This window comes from Bos grunniens, chromosome 2 (assembly GCF_055505025.1).
Source record: "Bos grunniens cultivar Pamir isolate PY7600 chromosome 2, Bosgru_T2T1.0, whole genome shotgun sequence".
Classification (NCBI taxonomy): Eukaryota; Metazoa; Chordata; class Mammalia; order Artiodactyla; family Bovidae; genus Bos; species Bos grunniens.
Window position 1 is genome coordinate 90,161,848 of NC_141166.1, and position 17,984 is coordinate 90,179,831.

The window sequence follows — 17,984 nt, forward strand, 5'->3', positions numbered from 1 at the left end:
CTTTTCTGCATGGTTTGCTGGTACCCGTGGATGAACGGAACATGTTCAAGACTCTTTCCTTCCACCAGCAACTTGTAAGAAGTGTAATAAAGTTTCTCAAGTTTTGCTGCAAGTTAGAAACACCTGGAGGGTTTTTATAATCTCAATACCAAGTTTACACTCCATGCCAATGACATCCTAGTGGGTGAGAAGGGCTTCCCAGGTGGCTCAGTAGTAAAAAAATCCACCTGCCAATACAAGAGACATGGATTTGATCCCTGAGTGAAGAAGGTCCCTGGAGAAGGAAATGGCAACCCACTCCAATATTCTTGCCTGGGAAATCCCATGAACAGAGGAGCCTGGCGGGCTGCAGTCCATGGGATCACAAAAGAGTCAGACACAACTTAGTGACTAAACAATAAGTGGGTGAGAATCAGCATCAGGAGTTTAGTTTAACAGTGATCTCCAACCTTTCTTTCACTAGGGACTTGTTTCATGAAAGACTGTTTTTTCATGGACGAGGACAGTGGTGTGGTTTGGGGATGATTCAAGTGCCTTATATTTATTGTGCACTTTATTTCTATTATTGCATCAGGTCCACCTCAGATCATTAGGCATTAGATCCCGGAGGTTGGGGACCCCTGGTTTATAAAGATCCTGGATGATTCTAAAGTGCAGCAAATTTGGAAACCTTTTTTGACCTCTCCCTTCTCCCTCTTCCTTACACTTTCTCCTATTATCCTTTCTCCGGCTCTTCCTGTCTCCGTGTATCCACCTTAACTGTTGATCCCCAAGGAGGGCCAGCGCCTGTCTCCTGGGAAGACAAGCCAAGCCCTCTACCCCCCCCAGATCAAAGACAAAAAGCCACCAAGTTGAAGTGGTCTTTGGTGGCTCCTCCCCACCAGCGGGAGATGTCCCTGATTTGGTATCCTTCAAGTGCTCACTGAAGTTTGCCCCAGGTCTTTTCTGGGCCTGGCTCTTCTCCATCACCCCATCCCTGGTGAGCTGCGTGCCTCCTAGGTCAAGGCTTCCCAGAGCAGTGTCTGCAGATGAGTCTTCGGGCACCTGCCAAATCTGAAGAAGATTTGAAAATGTGTGTCCTTATTTCTTGGTGCTTTGGTTAGAAAATGGGACAATAATAATATATACTTCACAGTGTTGTAGGTACTACAGATAAGAAATTGCCATCTTTTTGGGGCAGAATGATGGAATAGTGGCAGGTTCATAATGTTCAACCCTATTGTAAGTGCTCAATATATGTTATTTTCTGTTTTATTTAACTGTCATCTAATTTGAATGTGATTTTATTTGTACTGGTACTTTTTGTTTAGCTTTAAAGCTATGACTTGGGCTTTAAAAAACTTAAAACCAGTCTTCTGTTTATATGTGAGTAGCAGTATAATTATTATAATGAGGATTAATTAGTTGACAGTAGGGGTAGGAGAGGTTCTGTCTATAAGTCTTTTTCTATTCGAAGGAGAAAGCATTTTTCAAATTTGAGAAATCCTGCCCTAGCCCTTCCCTAGTCTGCTTCATTTAATTCACCTGCCCCGTGTCTTTATCCTCATGGCAGGATGTGGATCATAGTTCAGGATCAGCTAGCAAATCTGACAAGCAACCTGGGCTTTTAATTTCTCCTGATAGAACACAACGTTGCATAGGGGCCTTTTTGAAGACCTTTCATACCTCCCTTCTGGACAGGAGATCAGACAGTTCTCAACCAGCATGTTGACTCAAAGGAGAAATTGGATGCCTTGCTAGGCCACTAGAGGAGGATTTTGAGAATTATATTAGCCAGCAGGCATGGTTCAGAGTGCTTTATGTGTATCATCTCGTTTAGTCCTCATAAGAGCCCTATGACATGGGCAGTATGATTTCCCCCATTTTGCAGATGAGGAAACTGAAGTACAGGGATGTTAAGAAACCTGCCTATGGTCAATCAACTATCAGGAGCAGAGTCAGCATCCTAACCTGGGCTGGCTCCAGAACCTGTGCCCTCAGCAACTGCTCCACAGTCTGTCCAGGCATTATTTGTCCTCAGAACAATCCGAGGTGGTAGGTAGAGAGGTCTGGGGTCTTCCTGGCTCTGGAGCTGGCACTCCACACACTCACCATCCTCTCTGCTCTGTTGCCCAGTGCCCGGTCAGCCCTGCACGCCCCTGCTGACTGTGGCTGGGTGGTTCCCCTTAGACTGGCCTCCGTTCCAGTTCCAGTGCCTCTGCACCTCCTGCAGGAGACACAAGAGACGTGGGTTCGATCTCTGGGTCAGGAATATCCCCTGGAGTAGGAAATGGCAACCCATTCCAGTATTCTTGCATGGAGAATCTCATGGACAGAGGAGCCTGTTGGGCTACAGTCCATGGGGTCACAAAGAATCGGACATAACTGAAGTGACTTAGCACATGCACACACAAGTGTTGGAGGACCGGCAGAAGGTTGGAGTTACTTGGTTGGTTGATTGCTTTTTCCAGCTCTGATATCACTTTCCCTAGTTTTGAGGGGGCCTGCCTCTGTAAGTGTGTTGGCTTTCCTTCTTTTTCATTTTCTTTTTTTCCTTTCCATGAGAGTGGAATGACAGCATGTATTTTTATTCATTAACCTAATTCCCTCAGGGAAAATGCAAGAATATTATTAGGAGTAGTAAAAGTTTTTGACTTAGCATTACGCTAGCTGAGCCAGGTTTTTAGCAAAGAGCTCTCCTTAAGGAATAGAACACATGAATTGCAATCCTAAATCTAGGAAGGACTCTTGGCAGGGGCCTATGCAGTAGGGACCCTGAGGTTTACCCTTCACTGCTCGATGAGTTCACCTCTGGCTATGACACTTGGGAATTTTAACATCTTTTGTTTTCTCCAATCCCTCTAGTTCCAGTGCCCTATTATTATCAGTATACTTATATGATTGTTCATATGAACCTAGAGATTAACTGGATCTTTATAAAGTGAAATGTGTCATACCTGTCTCCATTTCTTCCTTTCTTCCCTTTTCCAGTTAAGCTGCTTCCATAAGGAATATGGACCTCTAATTGGATTTCATTGTTCAATGTCTTATGACCTCCTGCCCAGAGGGCCTGTGGACGGGTGGTGCAATGATTGTGTTACCTGTCTCCTCTGCTTGGCATCTTACAAACACGTAGCCTTGGTTGTAAGGAAAGAAGGTTAACATCACACCGTGATCACTCTAGACTAAATGACTCAAAGATGCATCATCTGTCTTTTTTAAAAGACTTTTAAGAATTGCATTAATTTTTTACTAATAGAGTTGAAAATTTTGTGTATTAAACTGGAGCTATTAACAATAACAAGTGTAACAGGAAACGTTACGTACACCCACTTAGATAACTATGGTGGATGGTGAATGAATGAATGAGTTAACAAGTGAAATAGAAAACAAGGGGAATGAATGGGAATAGAAATAGGAAAACAGTAATAAGGAGAAGGGAGGGGAAACTCACTCTCACATGGCTGAATTCAGTGTCAGCAGTCAGGCAGCAGAGTCTGTCTAGATAGCTGCATTTCCTTATACACAAGAAGCTACTCAGCAATTTTTTTCAGTAAGAAGAAAATTAATTTAGATGCAAAAACAAAAAAATTTTCTGTTACCAAGGATAATTTTCTTTTATTAATAATTCCCATATCCTTTTCTGTCTGAATGAATACTATGTAAAATCTTATTAGAATCTGTTCTGCTACAGTAGTAGACTTCTTTAATAACCATTATTTATGGAGACTTATAAATGAAGATGGAGTGTTACAAAGGAAGAATGCTACCTCAATGATATAGAGTTAGAGAGTCATTTGATACATTCCTTTGCCTTCAAACCCAGAGTGAGGAAATCATTCCTTCCTCACAATGACTGTGTTAATCTGTTAAGTGTTCTTAAAAACTCCAGTTATAGTTTGGACTCTGAGTTTTAGCAGACCCCAATACCCTTTCACAAAACCAAAACGGATGATTTTTGAGTCATCGGGAGAGAGACATACTGTGTGTTGCTCAAGGTATTGGTTATCAGAAACTTGGAGGATGAATGCATGGATAATTTTGTTTTTAAAAACATACTACTTATTAAATGAGAAACATGGGGTAAGATTTAGTACATGTCTTCCTTGACTTATGATGGGGTTAGGTCCTGAAAAACCTATAAGTTAAAATATCCTGAAGTCAAAAATGCATTTACTACACCCAACCTATGGACCATGATAGCTGAGCCCAGCCTGCCTTAAGCAGAACACTTGCATTAGCCTACAATTAAGGCAAAATCATCCAACACAAAGCCTATTTTATATGAAGGGCTTCCCTGGTGGCACAGTGATAAAGAATCTGCCTGCCCAAGCAGGAGACGTGGGTTCGATCCCTGGGTTGGAAAGATCCCCTGGAAAAGAAAATGGCAACCCACTCCAGTATTCTTGCCTGGAGAGTCCCATGGACAGAGGAGCCTGGTGGGCTGCAGTCCATGGGATCGCAAAAGAGTTGGACACAACTTAGCGACTAAACAACTTTACAATAAAGTGTTGAATAGCTTGTAGAATTTTTTGAATACTGTACTCAAAGTGGAAAACAGAATGGTTGTAAGGATATATTAATAGCATGACTGTTGTTTCAGTTTTTTACCCTCATGTTGGCGTGGCTGATGGGAACTGCAACTGCTGCCCAGCATCGGGATGGATTGTATTGTGCATCACCAGCCCCATCAATCAATCACCAACCTGGGAAAAGATCAGAATTAAAAATGGATTCTACTGATTGCTTACTGCTTTTGCACCATTGTGAAATTGAAAAATCATTAAGTTGAACCACTATAAACTGTGGGGGTGGGGCTGTCTATAATTAGCTGCAAAGAACCCAGTGATTTGAAAAAAGTATAGCCATAGCGTTTTTACATAAGCCATTGTTTTGATGTTGGCTATTTGATTTTTTTTCCCATTTTTCCCACAAGAAGAGAGAGCAAGGCTGTCTTTCCTACACTGTTAGAAATCCTGAAAAGGCTCTCCACACCTATCAAACTAGCAGTTACACAGTCTTCTTGAACTTGAGTTATCCATGGCTAAATGGAAACAGTCTTCAAGGCCTTTTTTGACAAAAACTTGATTAGGATTCCTGGAACCCTGGGCAAAACTCTATTCCATGCAAGACAGGAAATAAGATTTAAGATTGGTTGATTCTTCTGAATCTTGGATGAAAATCAAGATTAGGCCGAATGCTGTTAATGGTTGATGGTGGGCTATATCCTTAATATTCTCCAGCCACTTCACAACAGCTACAAGGGCAGCTGGTTTAGCTTTTGAGATGAGGAGGAATATCAATTGAAGAGGAAGAGCAATGTTTTGTAGGCTGCAGTAGAAGGGAGAGGAATGTTGGCTCCCTCCTGCCCCAGGATCCATGGAACTTGGGTAGATGAGCACCTTCCACCAGAAGTCTCCAAGAAAGTGTTTTTTTTCCCTCTGTGAGCCAGATTTGAGTCAATCTTAAAGCAATAGAAGGAATATTTCATGAAGAGGTTAGAGCTGTGGGGTCTTTTGTTTACATCAGGCTTTCTGATGTGTGAAAGGAGGTGAGAGAGGCAGAGAGCACTTAATGTGGGTGAGCATGGTAGTGGCCACAGCCAACTGGGAGGGGTGACATGAAGAATTAATAGGCCTCAAGGTCTCAGAAGGAATCCTCACACCAGGTCTCTAAAAGCAAAGCAGAGTGGCCCCAAACATCATGCAGTGGTCTCTGCCAGTAAAATGTGCTTCAAACACGGCAGAACGTCCCCATGGATTCACAGTAGGCAGTGTCAGCTTTATAACTGATTATTAGGGAAGTTTTGGAAACACTCTAAATTATCAGGGGAAAGATTAACACACTACTCCAAATACAAAGAAGACTGCCTCTGTATAGAACCAAGGTAACTCTTCTTTGATCTAAATGTTGGATGTGGAACTGGGCTATTTTGAACCCAAGAGCAAATGCGTTTGCAATTAAATCCACTTCTAACTATCATATAGTTTCTTTCTTTTGAAAAAATATTTATTTATTTATGTGGCTGCACAAGGTCTTGGTTATGACATACAGGATCTTTAGTTGTGGCACATGGGCTCTAGTTCCCTAAATAGGGATTGAACCCGGCTCCATGCGTTGGGAGTGTGGAGTCTTAGCCACTGGACCACCAGGGAAGTCCCTATAACTGTCGTATTGTTTCTGAGAATATTTTGAACTTTCCCATTTCTGGAAGGTTTCTAAGATGAAAATTCCTAGAAAAAATAAAATGTAAACACAACATTTTTAAACATAGAGAAACATATAGTGAAAAACACAAAAGCAAAACTTTCTCCAAATTGCTACTCCCTTCTAAGTAAATAAAAAATTGGCAGACTAGCTGAAATGTACCCAGTGTCCCATTCTTGCCCAGAGAGTTCTTTGACTTTATCCACTTATGCCTGTGTGTATTTCAAAACCAGCTTGTCAGTTCTCTAGTACCTTCAAATTGGTAGAGGAAGCAAACAAGCATATGGCCAACAAGCAAAAGAGACTTAATACAGCATCTTTTAGAAACACGAACATACTGCTAGATGTATTTGGCCAGCATCGTTTATCCTTCAAAAATTGAAGCGTTTTTGATGCAATTGACCTCTAAATCAGCTTAGGGCAAAATAGAAAGGCAGCTTTTCCCTATAATTCAAGCTCTTGCCAAGGGGTTCCTGAAAAAGAAATACATATTTCTTCAAAGCATTGATTTTTATGCAAATAGATCCTCAATTTAAATTGGGAATATGTGAACATCTATCACCCTTTAGGCTATGGAAATGCAACATCAGTATCTATGAAGTCTGAAAGAGATAGTTCTCTATTACTGACATTTAAAAAACCAACTCTAACCTTTTAGTTGATAAGTGCATGTTTTAGTTGATAAAGTGCATATTTATCGCAAAGCAAAATTTAACCTAGTGGCTGGACTTTGGAAGACTCTTGAGTTGGTCAGAGCTCCTAATTTCAAGGGACAGAAAGCCACTTCAAACTAGCTTGGGCAAAGTGGTCTTTATTGGATGGAAACTGAAGCATCCAAAGGAAGAGTTAAAAATTGATCAAAAAGCGAGGGTTGTAATAGCTTGGCTTTTTTCTCTCTCTCTCCTCTGTCTCTCTTGGCCAGCAAGCTTCATTCTCTTCTTCTCCCTCCTTCCCCACGTTCTTCCACATGGGGAAGAACAGGACTTACACATGCTCCTGAGTTTTACTTCTTGGGGGCTTCTTTTTCAGAGAGGGCTGATTAACAATGTCCTGTAGGACGGCTCATGAAAGAACATTATGCTTGCCAATAGCGACGCATGGTGTGTGTGCATCGAGGAGCCATTCCATTCAGTAGGGGAAAGTATAGGGCAAAACTGATTCCATATGCCCAAATGAACCGTCTTCACTGTTTAAACCTTATATTTGATTTGAAAGTTGTAATGAAGTAATGTTCCATTTTTACAGAAGTAAATCATGTCAGTAGGTAACCTCTCCACCTTCTGGCATTTGCCGAAATGTTCATGTGAGCTTCCATTCATTTCACTTTGCACTTCTAGGCTAATGAAGTTACTTAGAAGTCTGTGTTATTTGTTGTAGTGGACATTGGTGTAATTCTACTAGCCCAGCATCCAGTTTTCTTCTTCAGGTAACACCTAGATTTTCCTGTGGGAAACCAATATATCTATGTGATTTCCATGAAGTTGATGCTATGTGTTCGTCTCAGTAATGTGCTAGTCACCCAGCCCTGGCCAGTTAAGGTCGAAAGATGAAGCTCACTCCTTTTTCAGGCTTTGCCTGGAACTGATGGGGAAGGGCCTCCCTGGAAATGCTTCTGAAACTGCTGATGGTTACAGTTTGAGACGACCTGAGTAAGAATAAAGGCAAGAGAGAGGACAAAGCAGAAGTCCTCTCAGAGGGATGGAAATTTCTGATAATGAGATTAAAGTCCAGCTGTGTCTGAGCTGAACAGTCAAGTGAGACAGTAAAATTCTGCCCCTCACCCCTTTCCTGCAATTTGGGTTACAGCTTGTTTGATTTGGATTTCTGTGCCTGCCAACCAGTGTGAAAAGCAGGACTTCTTGAGCAGAACTGCAGTTCCTAATTAGATCTCCTGCTCCAGTTCCTTATGTTCCAGACATCTATTTCTGCATGATAAACCATCCAAAACCTGGTGGCATAAAGCAGTAACCATTATTTCATTTATCTCATGGTTTCTGTGGGTCTGGAATATGGGAAGGGCTTGGCTGGGCAGTTCTCGCTTGGAGTCTCCATGCAGTGGCAATCGGACGGTGGTTGGAACTGGGGTAGAGGGGAGGAGAGGGAGCTGGAGCAGCTAGGGACCAGCAGGCAGCTCTCTCTCTTCATGAACTCTCAGTTGCTCTGTTTGGACGACTTGAGCTTTCTCACAGCATCTCACCCAAAGTACCCAGACTGCTTGTGCAGCTTCAGCATGAGTGTTTCAGAGCATTGGCTAGAAGTTGAATCACCTTCTATGACCCAGCTTTGAAAGTCACATGGTGTCATTTCCACCACACTCTGGTCAACTGGTCAGGAAGTTGGCCCAGAATCAAGGGAAGAAGTAGATCCCACTTTGTAACAGTGACCTGTCTACAGATTTGCAGACATATTTTAAAACCACCACATATTATGGGCAGTCCCCAGATCGTGAGACAGGTACTATGGTCAGAATTATAATATTTAAGTGGACTTAGTTTTGTGACATCATACCTTTAATTTATACTTTTGGGAGCTGGACTAACTTTTTCAGATCATTAAGGCACCAAGCCTAATCTATATATATTGACAATTGGATCAAGAATTGTAATGATCTTTCAGGTTTTAGAATTCCATTTTGTTCTTGTATTAAGGCAGTTCAAATTTTAATATAAGTAGCATTGAAAAATATTTATATTTGGGTTAGTTCTCTACTTTACAATTGCTTATATATTAACTTAGTATTGAGGCATGTCACTTGGTACTTAGTTAATATATCTGTAACTTCCAGAAGTGCTTCATTGTTATCCACTAATCAGTTTAAGGAATAGGAAGTAATCTTCTCTTATGGATTCTATATGAAATAGCAATTAGGATGTAGATTTGTAAAGTTTGATCTCTGTTCTGACTCTGTTGCTTTAACTCTCTGACTAGAGTTAGAAATCCTCCTTAATACCATCTAGTACCATGGAGTAAAAATCAGAATGTCACTCTTTTCAACTTTCTCCCAAGTGGAGGAAGTCTAATAGATCTTGAACTAATTTTTTTTTTCTGTTTCAGAATGTAGCAAGTAATCTGTTGGAATAAACCCAGCAGTTGAGTAACTCATGCAAAGGTAATTTAGAGCACAAATTAAATCTGTCAGAATGGTATTAGATTTGCAAAAGCTCATAAATAACAAATGAAAGGTCACAGAGCTGTGAAAATGAGAGTGTACTTCATAAGAGAGCTGTAGTCAGGGATGAATCCTCAGCACATATTCAAATAGCAGTGTACCAAATGGAGATGCAACATCTTTTCTAAATCTCTAGAACATTCCAAAGACACAGCAGACTCTAGGGAAAAGCATCAAAGTCCTAGAAATGACCGTTCATATCAATGAGTATGTCCAGCATGGTATTTGTGGGGATCAGGGATTAGAGCTCCATAAACTACTGAGAATCTGAATAGAAAAGATACATCCCTGTCAGCAGAGCCCATATTTCAGTAGCAGTTAGACTAATTGTGAACGCCTGCCGCTCATCTTTCACTTTTCATCTCCTAGAAAATACTAATAGAGTGAGTGGTGCTTCATGATTTATTGCAGAAATGTAAGCAGCTGGTGATATTAATAGGTAGTCCTGCCCATCCTGTTTTCTCATGGAAAAAAAGATGGAAAAATAGCTCTGGCTACTATAAAGTAGATGAGCTCTTTTACTGTGCATTGTATGCACATCTTTTTTGTGTGTTGCACTGTGTTGCACTTGACTTGTGTAAGGGAACACAATCTCTGTTTATAGAAAGCAATGTGTGGTCTTCATCAAAATTTAAAACCTTTGCTTATCAAAATATGTCATCAAGAAAGTGAAAAGTCAGCACAGAGAAAAGGAGAAAACAGTTGCAAATCATATATCTGAAAAGGGTCCAGAGTCTAGCATATAGAAAGAATTCTTATAACTCAGCAATAAAAAGATAACTCAATTTAAAGTGTGTGAAGTGTTTGAATAAATATTACTCCAAAGAAGATATACAAATGACCAGTAAGCACATGAAAATATGTTCAACTCAGTAGTCATTTGGGAAATGAAACTCAAAGCCACAGTGCACTTTATACTCTCTAAGGTGGCTGTAATAAAATGTTTTGGTGAAAGTAAGTGAAGTTAGTGAAGAAGCAGAGAAATTTTACTGATGGGAATGTAAAATAGTGTAGTCATAGTGGAAAACCATTTGGAAGTTCCTCAAAAAGGTAAACATAGTTACCATCAGATCACATCAGTCGCTCAGTCGTGTCCGACTCTTTGCTACCCCATGGATCGCAGCACGCCAGGCCTCCCTGTCCATCACCAACTCCCGGAGTTCACTCAGACTCATGTCCATCGAGTCATTGATGCCATCCAGCCATCTCATCCTCTGTCATCCCCTTCTCCTCTTGCCCCCAATCCCTCCTAGCATCAGAGTCTTTTCCAGTGAGTCAGCTCTTCACATGAGGTGGCCAAAGTACTGGAGTTTCAGCTTTAGCATCATTCCTTCCAAAGAAATCCCAGGACTGGTTGGATCTCCTTGCAGTCCAAGGGACTCTCAAGAGTCTTCTCCAGCACCACAGTTCAAAAGCATCAATTCTTCGGTGCTCAGCCTTCTTCACATACCAACTCTCACATCCATACATGACCACAGGAAAAACCATAGCCTTGACTAGACGGACCTTTGTTGGCAAAGTAACGTCTCTGCTTTTGAATATGCTATCTAGGTTGGTCATAACTTTCCTTCCAAGGAGTGTCTTTTAATTTCATGGCTGCAGTCACCACCTGCAGTGATTTTGGAGCCCAGAAAAATAAAGTCTGACACTGTTTCCACTGTTTCCCCATCTATTTGCCATGAAGTGATGGGACCGGATACCATGATCTTCGTTTTCTGAATGTTGAGCTTTAAGCCAACTTTTTCACTCTCCTCTTTCATTTTCATCAAGAGGCTTTTGAGTTCCTCTTCACTTTCTGCCATAAGGGTGGTGTAATCTGCATATCTGAGGTTATTGATATTTCTCCCGGCAATCTTGATTCCAGCTTGTGCTTCTTCCAGCCCAGCGTTTCTCATGATGTACTCTGCATATAAGTTAAATAAGCAGGGTGACAATATATAGCCTTGACGAACTCCTTTTCCTATTTGGAACCAGTCTGTTGTTCCATGTCCAGTTCTAACTGTTGCTTCCTGACCTGCATACAAATTTCTCAAGAGGCAGGTCAGGTGGTCTGGTATTCCCATCTCTTTCAGAATTTTCCACAGTTTATTGTGATCCACACAGTCAAAGGCTTTGGCATAGTCAATAAAGCAGAAATAGATGCTTTTCTGGAACTCTCTTGCTTTTTCGATGATCCAGCGGATGTTGGCAATTTGATCTCTGGTTCCTCTGCTTTTTCTAAAACCAGCTTGAACATCAGGAAGTTCACGGTTCACATATTGCTGAAGCCTGGCTTGGAGAATTTTGAGCATTACTTTACTAGCGTGTGAGATGAGTGCAATTGCGCGGTAGTTTGAGCATTCTTTGGCATTGCCTTTCTTTGGGATTGGAATGAAAACTGACCTTTTCCAGTCCTGTGGCCACTGCTGAGTTTTCCAAATTTGCTGGCATACTGAGTGCAGCACTTTCACAGCATTATCTTTCAGGATTTGGAATAGCTCAGCTGGAATTCCATCACCTCCACTAGCTTTGTTTGTAGTGATGCTTTCTAAGGCCCACTTGACTTCACATTCCAGGATGTCTGGCTCTAGGTGAGTGATCACACCATCGTGATTATCTGGGTCATGAAGATCTTTTTTGTACAGTTGTTCAGTGTATTCTTGCCACCTCTCCTTAATATCTTCTGCTTCTGTTAGGTCCATACCATTTCTGTCCTTTATCAAGCTCATCTTTGCATGAAATGTTCCTTTGGTATCTCTGATTTTCTTGAAGAGATCCCTAGTCTTTCCCATTCTGTTGTTTTCCTCTATTTCTTTCCTCTATTTCTATAGTTACCATAAGATCTAGCAATTCCACTCCTAAGAATATACCCAAGAAAAATAAAAACATATGTTTTTACAAAAAATGTACATGAATGTTAATAATAGCCTTAGTCACAAATAGACCAGAATCGGAAACCATTCAAACGTCTATCGAATGATGAGTGGTGTAACAGTGAAATGTTACTCAGCGATAAAAATGAATCATGTGCTGATTCATATTGCAACATGGATGAATCTTTAAAACATTATACCAGGTGAAAGAAGCCAGATACAAAAGACTATATCTTGTATGATTCCATTTACATGAAATGTTCCCAATAAGCAAATCCATAGTGATAGAAAGTAGCTTAGTAGTTGCCAGGGAGTGGGACGAGGAGAGAATTGGGAATGACTGCTAATGGGTGCAGGATTTCTTTCAGGGGTGGTGGAAACATTCTAGACTAGATGGTGGTTGCCCAGTACTATGAACATACTAAGAGCCCCCACTAAACTGTATTGTTTTTAAATGATGAATCTTATGTGATATGAATTTCATCTCAATAGAAAAAATTTTAAATAAAAATAACAAACCCTGAAACAAAAGCTTGTGGCATTTACAAGGATTAATAGCATGTGTACTAGGGACAAGCCTTGAGTGTTATCTTAGATTCCTATGGCTGGTGCCTTCTTTCTCTTTCTTGGTCAGAGGTGCATCCACATGGGGTTGACCCTCCACTCTGACTGCTGAAATGTCGAGGAGTGAGTTCTTTGTGGAGTGAATCTTGGTCGGTGGGAGACAAGAGACAGAACGGCACCAGGCAGATAAACTCTCCTTCCTTTCTTCCTCCCTGGACCACACTGACTGCAGCTGCTCCTTGGGATCATCTCTTTGTGGCTTGTTATGAAGTGGTGAGCAGCATAGTAACATAGGATCACATTGCTTTATATTTTCTAGCTTCATCTTACCTCTGTCTATTTCGCCCTCCTGTTCTCTCTTTTTCCTTTACCCTCATTGTCTTGGGTTTGTTCCTCCCATTCTCGCTGTTCTATCCTTTCTATATATAATAGTTTTCATCTACTAACCCCAGCATCCCACTCCATCCCTCCCAGAACCCCCTCCCCCTTGGCAAACCCAAGTCTGTTCTCTAAGGACAACTTGTAGTACACTTTTTAATATAATTTTATTTATTTATTTACTTTTCACTGTGCTGGGTCTTTGTTGATGCATGGGCTTTTCTCTGGTTGCAGGGAATGGGGGCTACTCTCTAGTTGCGGTGCTTTGGTTTCTCACTGCGGTGGCTTCTCTTGATGTGGAACAGGGATTCTAGAGAGCACGGGCTTCAATAGTTGCGGCACGTGGACTCAGCACTTGGGGCTCCCAGGCTCTAGAGCACAGGCTCATTAGTTGTGGTGCAGGGGCTTAGTTGCTCCATGGCACGTGGGAATCTTCCTGGACCAGGGACCAAACCATGTCTCCTGCACTGGCAGGCAGATTCCTTATCACTGAGCCAGCATAGTACAATTTTAAGGTTGGTAGTTTTATCCTCATTTTGCAGATGAGGAAACTGGAGCACAGAATTGTTAAGTAACTCGCTTAAGGTTGCACAGCAAGAGAGTACTGGAGTAAGGTTTCAAATTCAAGTGTCTCACTCTTCCCCTCTATGTGTTACTCATGCATGGTCAACGCAAGCTGTGAAATGAAGGCTCTTGGCTGGGTAGCCATGCCAAAGAGGTTGAAGTAAGGTTAATTTCAGATGACATTAAGTAATGCTTGATGCTTATTGCAAGGACTGTGCAGAGGGAGGCAATTTAAATCAATAACTGGAAGGAATACTGTGGTTGAAAGATGCTTTAATGAAAATGAGCCACTTGCAGCGTTTGGTATGTGTTGACATCAAGTTTCAGATTAAAAAGAACTTAAGATTGGCAACTTGTTGATATTTAATGTTAAATTATTCAAAATAAAACCAGAAAGCTTTCCTCACCATCCCTCTCGAACTGTGCCCAGATTGTGAGGAGACTGGTGTCAGCGCGATTCCTCCTGGGGGTCCAGGGGGCGCTGTGCGAATCTGTCCCTCAGATGCTGCCTCACCCGATCTAGTGCATGTACACGGAAGTATTCTTACCCCTGTTTAAGATGAGGTAACGTTTGTGTCTGTCACCCATGGAGGAAAAGAAATCCTTGATACTTGTGTTCTCATCACATTATTTAACCAAGTGCCTAGCACAGTGCCTGGCAGTCACATTATGAAGTGAATGAGCCTCTCCTTCCCTTTCTGAATGCAAACCTGTTTGGGGGAACCAAATTATAAATGGAAGAGGGTGTAGTGAGTGTGAAATTGGCAAGGCTGGCATCATCAGGCTGTTACATGGTGATAAGGGTTCTACTCCATTTTCTAGCAATTCATCTATTTAAAACAAAAAAACACACCAATCCATTTGGAGTTAATTTGAGTGTATCATGCATTGCTTGGTGTCAGTTAATCTTTTTCACAGTTTTTAATAAAGTTATCATACTATTATTTAATATTTTCCTATTCTGTGATTTTGAAAAATTGCTTGTACTGTGAAATAGTTCTATGTCTGAGCTCCCTAGAGTGTTGTATTTTCTGAAGTCGTTTTTATGCTTTCTCTCATTCTGTTTTGATTAATACTACTCTGTACTGTGTTCTAATATCTGATTAATCCATATTGATTTTCTCTATTGATTTTGATTTGTAATATATTTACTCTTGTTTTCTGTTTGTTTTGGCAGAATAACTTTAGGATTGTTTTGTTATGCTGTTTTAAAAATCATTGAATATTTGTATCAGAATTCGTGAACAAAATGTCCAAATTATCTTTTAGCCAGGTTAAAATAAAGTGAATATCTAACTTGACCCATTGCATGGGTGCTCAAATGATGGTATTCTAAGTAAGTAAGTAAAGATTTTACTGCTATCAATTTAATTGAAAAGAATAGAGTCCAAATAAAGGATAGAATGATGAAAACTTAGTGTTACAGTGACACGTTGATCTCATTTCTTCAGGTTTTGTTATACACCGTGAATCAGTCTTTGGAAGAACACAGTATCACCTAATTTTAATTGTGGTCTCAATGGCCAGACTGGGTGTGTGCTCAGTCACTCAGTCATGTCCAACTCTTTGCGACCCTGTGGACTGTAACCCACCAGGCTCTCCTGTCCATGGGATTTTCCCAGAGTGAATACTGGAGTGGGTTGCCATGCCTTCCTCCAGGGGATCTTCCTGACCCAGGGATTGAATCTAGGTATCTTATGTCTCCTGCATTTGCATGCAGCTTCTTTACCAGACTGCCTGGGTTTAAATCAGCTCCTCTACATATTTGCTGGACTTGTTATCTCACAGTGGGATGGTAATGGTGCCTACCTCATATGATTATGAGGAGAATCAGCTGATACATACCAAGGATTTCAACAATAGGCAGCCAATAATGTTAGTTGTGTGAAGGAGATTTCAAGCTATAAAGACACATTTTGGTTCATTTGAGAGGTCAGTTTACCTACGTATCTTTTTTCTTCTCTAATCTGAAAGTCTAGCCTGTACAGGTTTGTATGGGCAGCATGACCCAGTACGGCTGTACTCTCATCCCTGGCGTTCGCTGTTATCAAAGAAATGCTTCTGAGCTTCTGCACCTTACTTATTTATTGTCGATTCTGGCAGCCATCCCCTGGCCTCCTGGCAAAAATAGCTGGATTTCATTAAAATTCAATCTCTCTTGATATCATCTCTGCTGGATATTAGAAGGGACTGCTAGCAGTGGAGCTTTAGCAACCTAATTAAGAATGGATTTGGGTTGAAATTTTCTAAGTGCTCTAAAATTACAGTCTGTAAAGTTCCTCTCCCTGTCTACCCACATCCTTGCGCCCTGGGCTCCCTGTTTCTCCCCAGCTCATCCTGCCAGCATAAGCTGGGCCGAATCTCTGTGGCTTTCCCCATGTAGACACTGAGATGACTCTGGCTTCGTATTTCAGGTGCAAATCCTCTTCCATCGTCCGGAGTTCCCGCTCCCAGGTCCCCTGGATGAGTGAAGCCTCGGTCTGCCATGGAAGCTGGCCCCGCCCTGGCCTGGCTCCTGCTACTCAGTCTTCTGGCTGACTGTCTGAAAGCCGCCCAGTCCCGGGACTTCACCGTGAAAGACATTATCTACCTCCATCCTTCAAGTAAGACTCCCTTCTCTTCGCTGCAGAAATGTCACCTGATTTCAAATAAGATTTGAAAGCTGAAAACTGGCCAGGAGTAGGCAGCCTTCCATATGGGGGAAACCTGGTGACTTATTGTTGGGAGTGTACATGCTGGGCTTCCCAGGTGGCGCTTGTGGTAAAGAACCCGCCTGCTAATGCAAGAGATGCAGGTTTTGATCCTTGGGTCAGGAAGAGCCCCTGGGGGAGGAAATGGCAACCCACTCCAGAATTCTTGCCGGGAAAATCCCATGAACAGAGGAGCCTGGTGGGCTACAGTCCATGGGGTCGCGAAAGAGTCAGACATGACTTAGCGAGCGACTGAGTATGCACACATGTGCATGCCACCAAAATATGCTGTGTGTGTTTACCTCCCCCTTTTACAGGGTGTTTGTTTTTAGGTAAAATATTTGGCTTGTTTGCTCTGTTCCCTGCACCATGGCTCTGATTCTGAGCCCTCTTCTCTCTGACTCTGCCAGATCTCAGTCAGTTATCAAAGTAAATGACCGAGTCCCAGAGGAAGGTGTTAGTAAAAGATCAGGCCTTTATAAGCAAGATAATAGCTGGCCTTCCTGTCTGTGCATCTAATTCTCAGTTTCAGCATAATTACCTCTCACCACTTCCTATTGCCTATCACTTTCAGTTTCCTGTGTTTAAGAGTTATCTTCAGAGTGCAGAATAATGTGTGTCCCAGGTCCCTTCCCCAGAGTGTCTGACTGCATGTATCTGGGGCGGTCCCCATGAATTTTTGCTTTCAGCAAGAATTCAGGTGATTCTGCTGCTGCCTATATTCTAAGAATCACACTTTGGGGAACATGGCAGCTTAGCTTCCTCTGTTGGTCACCATCTCTGTATTTATCTCACCTTTTATATTTGCTTGACCCTCTACTGGATTGCCAGTGTGGCGGTGAGTGTGTGTTAGTTGCTCAGTCTTGTCTGACTCTTTGTGACCCCATGGATGGTAGCCAGCCAGGCTCCTCTGTCCATGGAATTCTCCAGACAAGAATACTGGTGGTGTGAGAGGCGGGTATTTAGTCTGTGGGCTGACCTTTTAGCATTTGCCTCAAGGTGTATCACTCTTTTCAAATGTTCTGTTTGACAAACTTCTTGAGCATGCACTGTGTGTGTCAGGCATTGGGATGTGATAGGCATGAGAGATGTAAAGGCAAACCAACCATAGTCCTTGCTTTGGAGGAACTTGCAGCCTGCAAGGTAGAGGCAGTCACTTGGACTCCTTTGATGCCACATAGTTAAAATATTTAATGTCTTCATGTTCTGGTTAAATGAGAGATGGTTCAAGCAATGCACAGGGGCTTGGACTCTACCTGACCTTGGGTGAGCACCTCGGTCAGCTACTTCATAGCCTTTTGACTTGAAATAAATCCTCTACCTTTGTAAAAGAACACACACAAAGCACTTAGCGCTGGGAGCCACGTATGTGTGCGGAGTTGCTTCAGTCATGTACGACTCTGTGCAGCCCTATGGATGGTAGCCCATCAGGCTCCTCTGTCCATGGCATTCTCCAGCCAAGAATACTGGAGTGGGTTGCCATTTCTCCTCCAGTGGACCTTCCCGACCCAGGGATTGAACCCATGTCTCTTGCGTCTCCTGCATTAACAGGCAGGCTCTTTACCACTAGTGCCACCTAGG

General features: G+C 41.9%; 1 protein-coding gene across 2 annotated transcripts in view; it reads left to right on the forward strand.

The window, feature by feature from the left end:
- Nucleotides 1-17,984, forward strand: part of LYPD6 (LY6/PLAUR domain containing 6) — a 132,378-nt gene that overhangs the window by 77,929 nt on the left and 36,465 nt on the right. For both annotated transcript variants that reach the window (XM_086368570.1, XM_086368575.1), the window contains one exon: nt 16,128-16,316. In XM_086368570.1, the coding sequence (XP_086224696.1) occupies nt 16,199-16,316 (118 nt within the window). In that variant the 5' untranslated portion in view covers nt 16,128-16,198. The remainder of the gene's footprint in view (nt 1-16,127; nt 16,317-17,984) is intronic.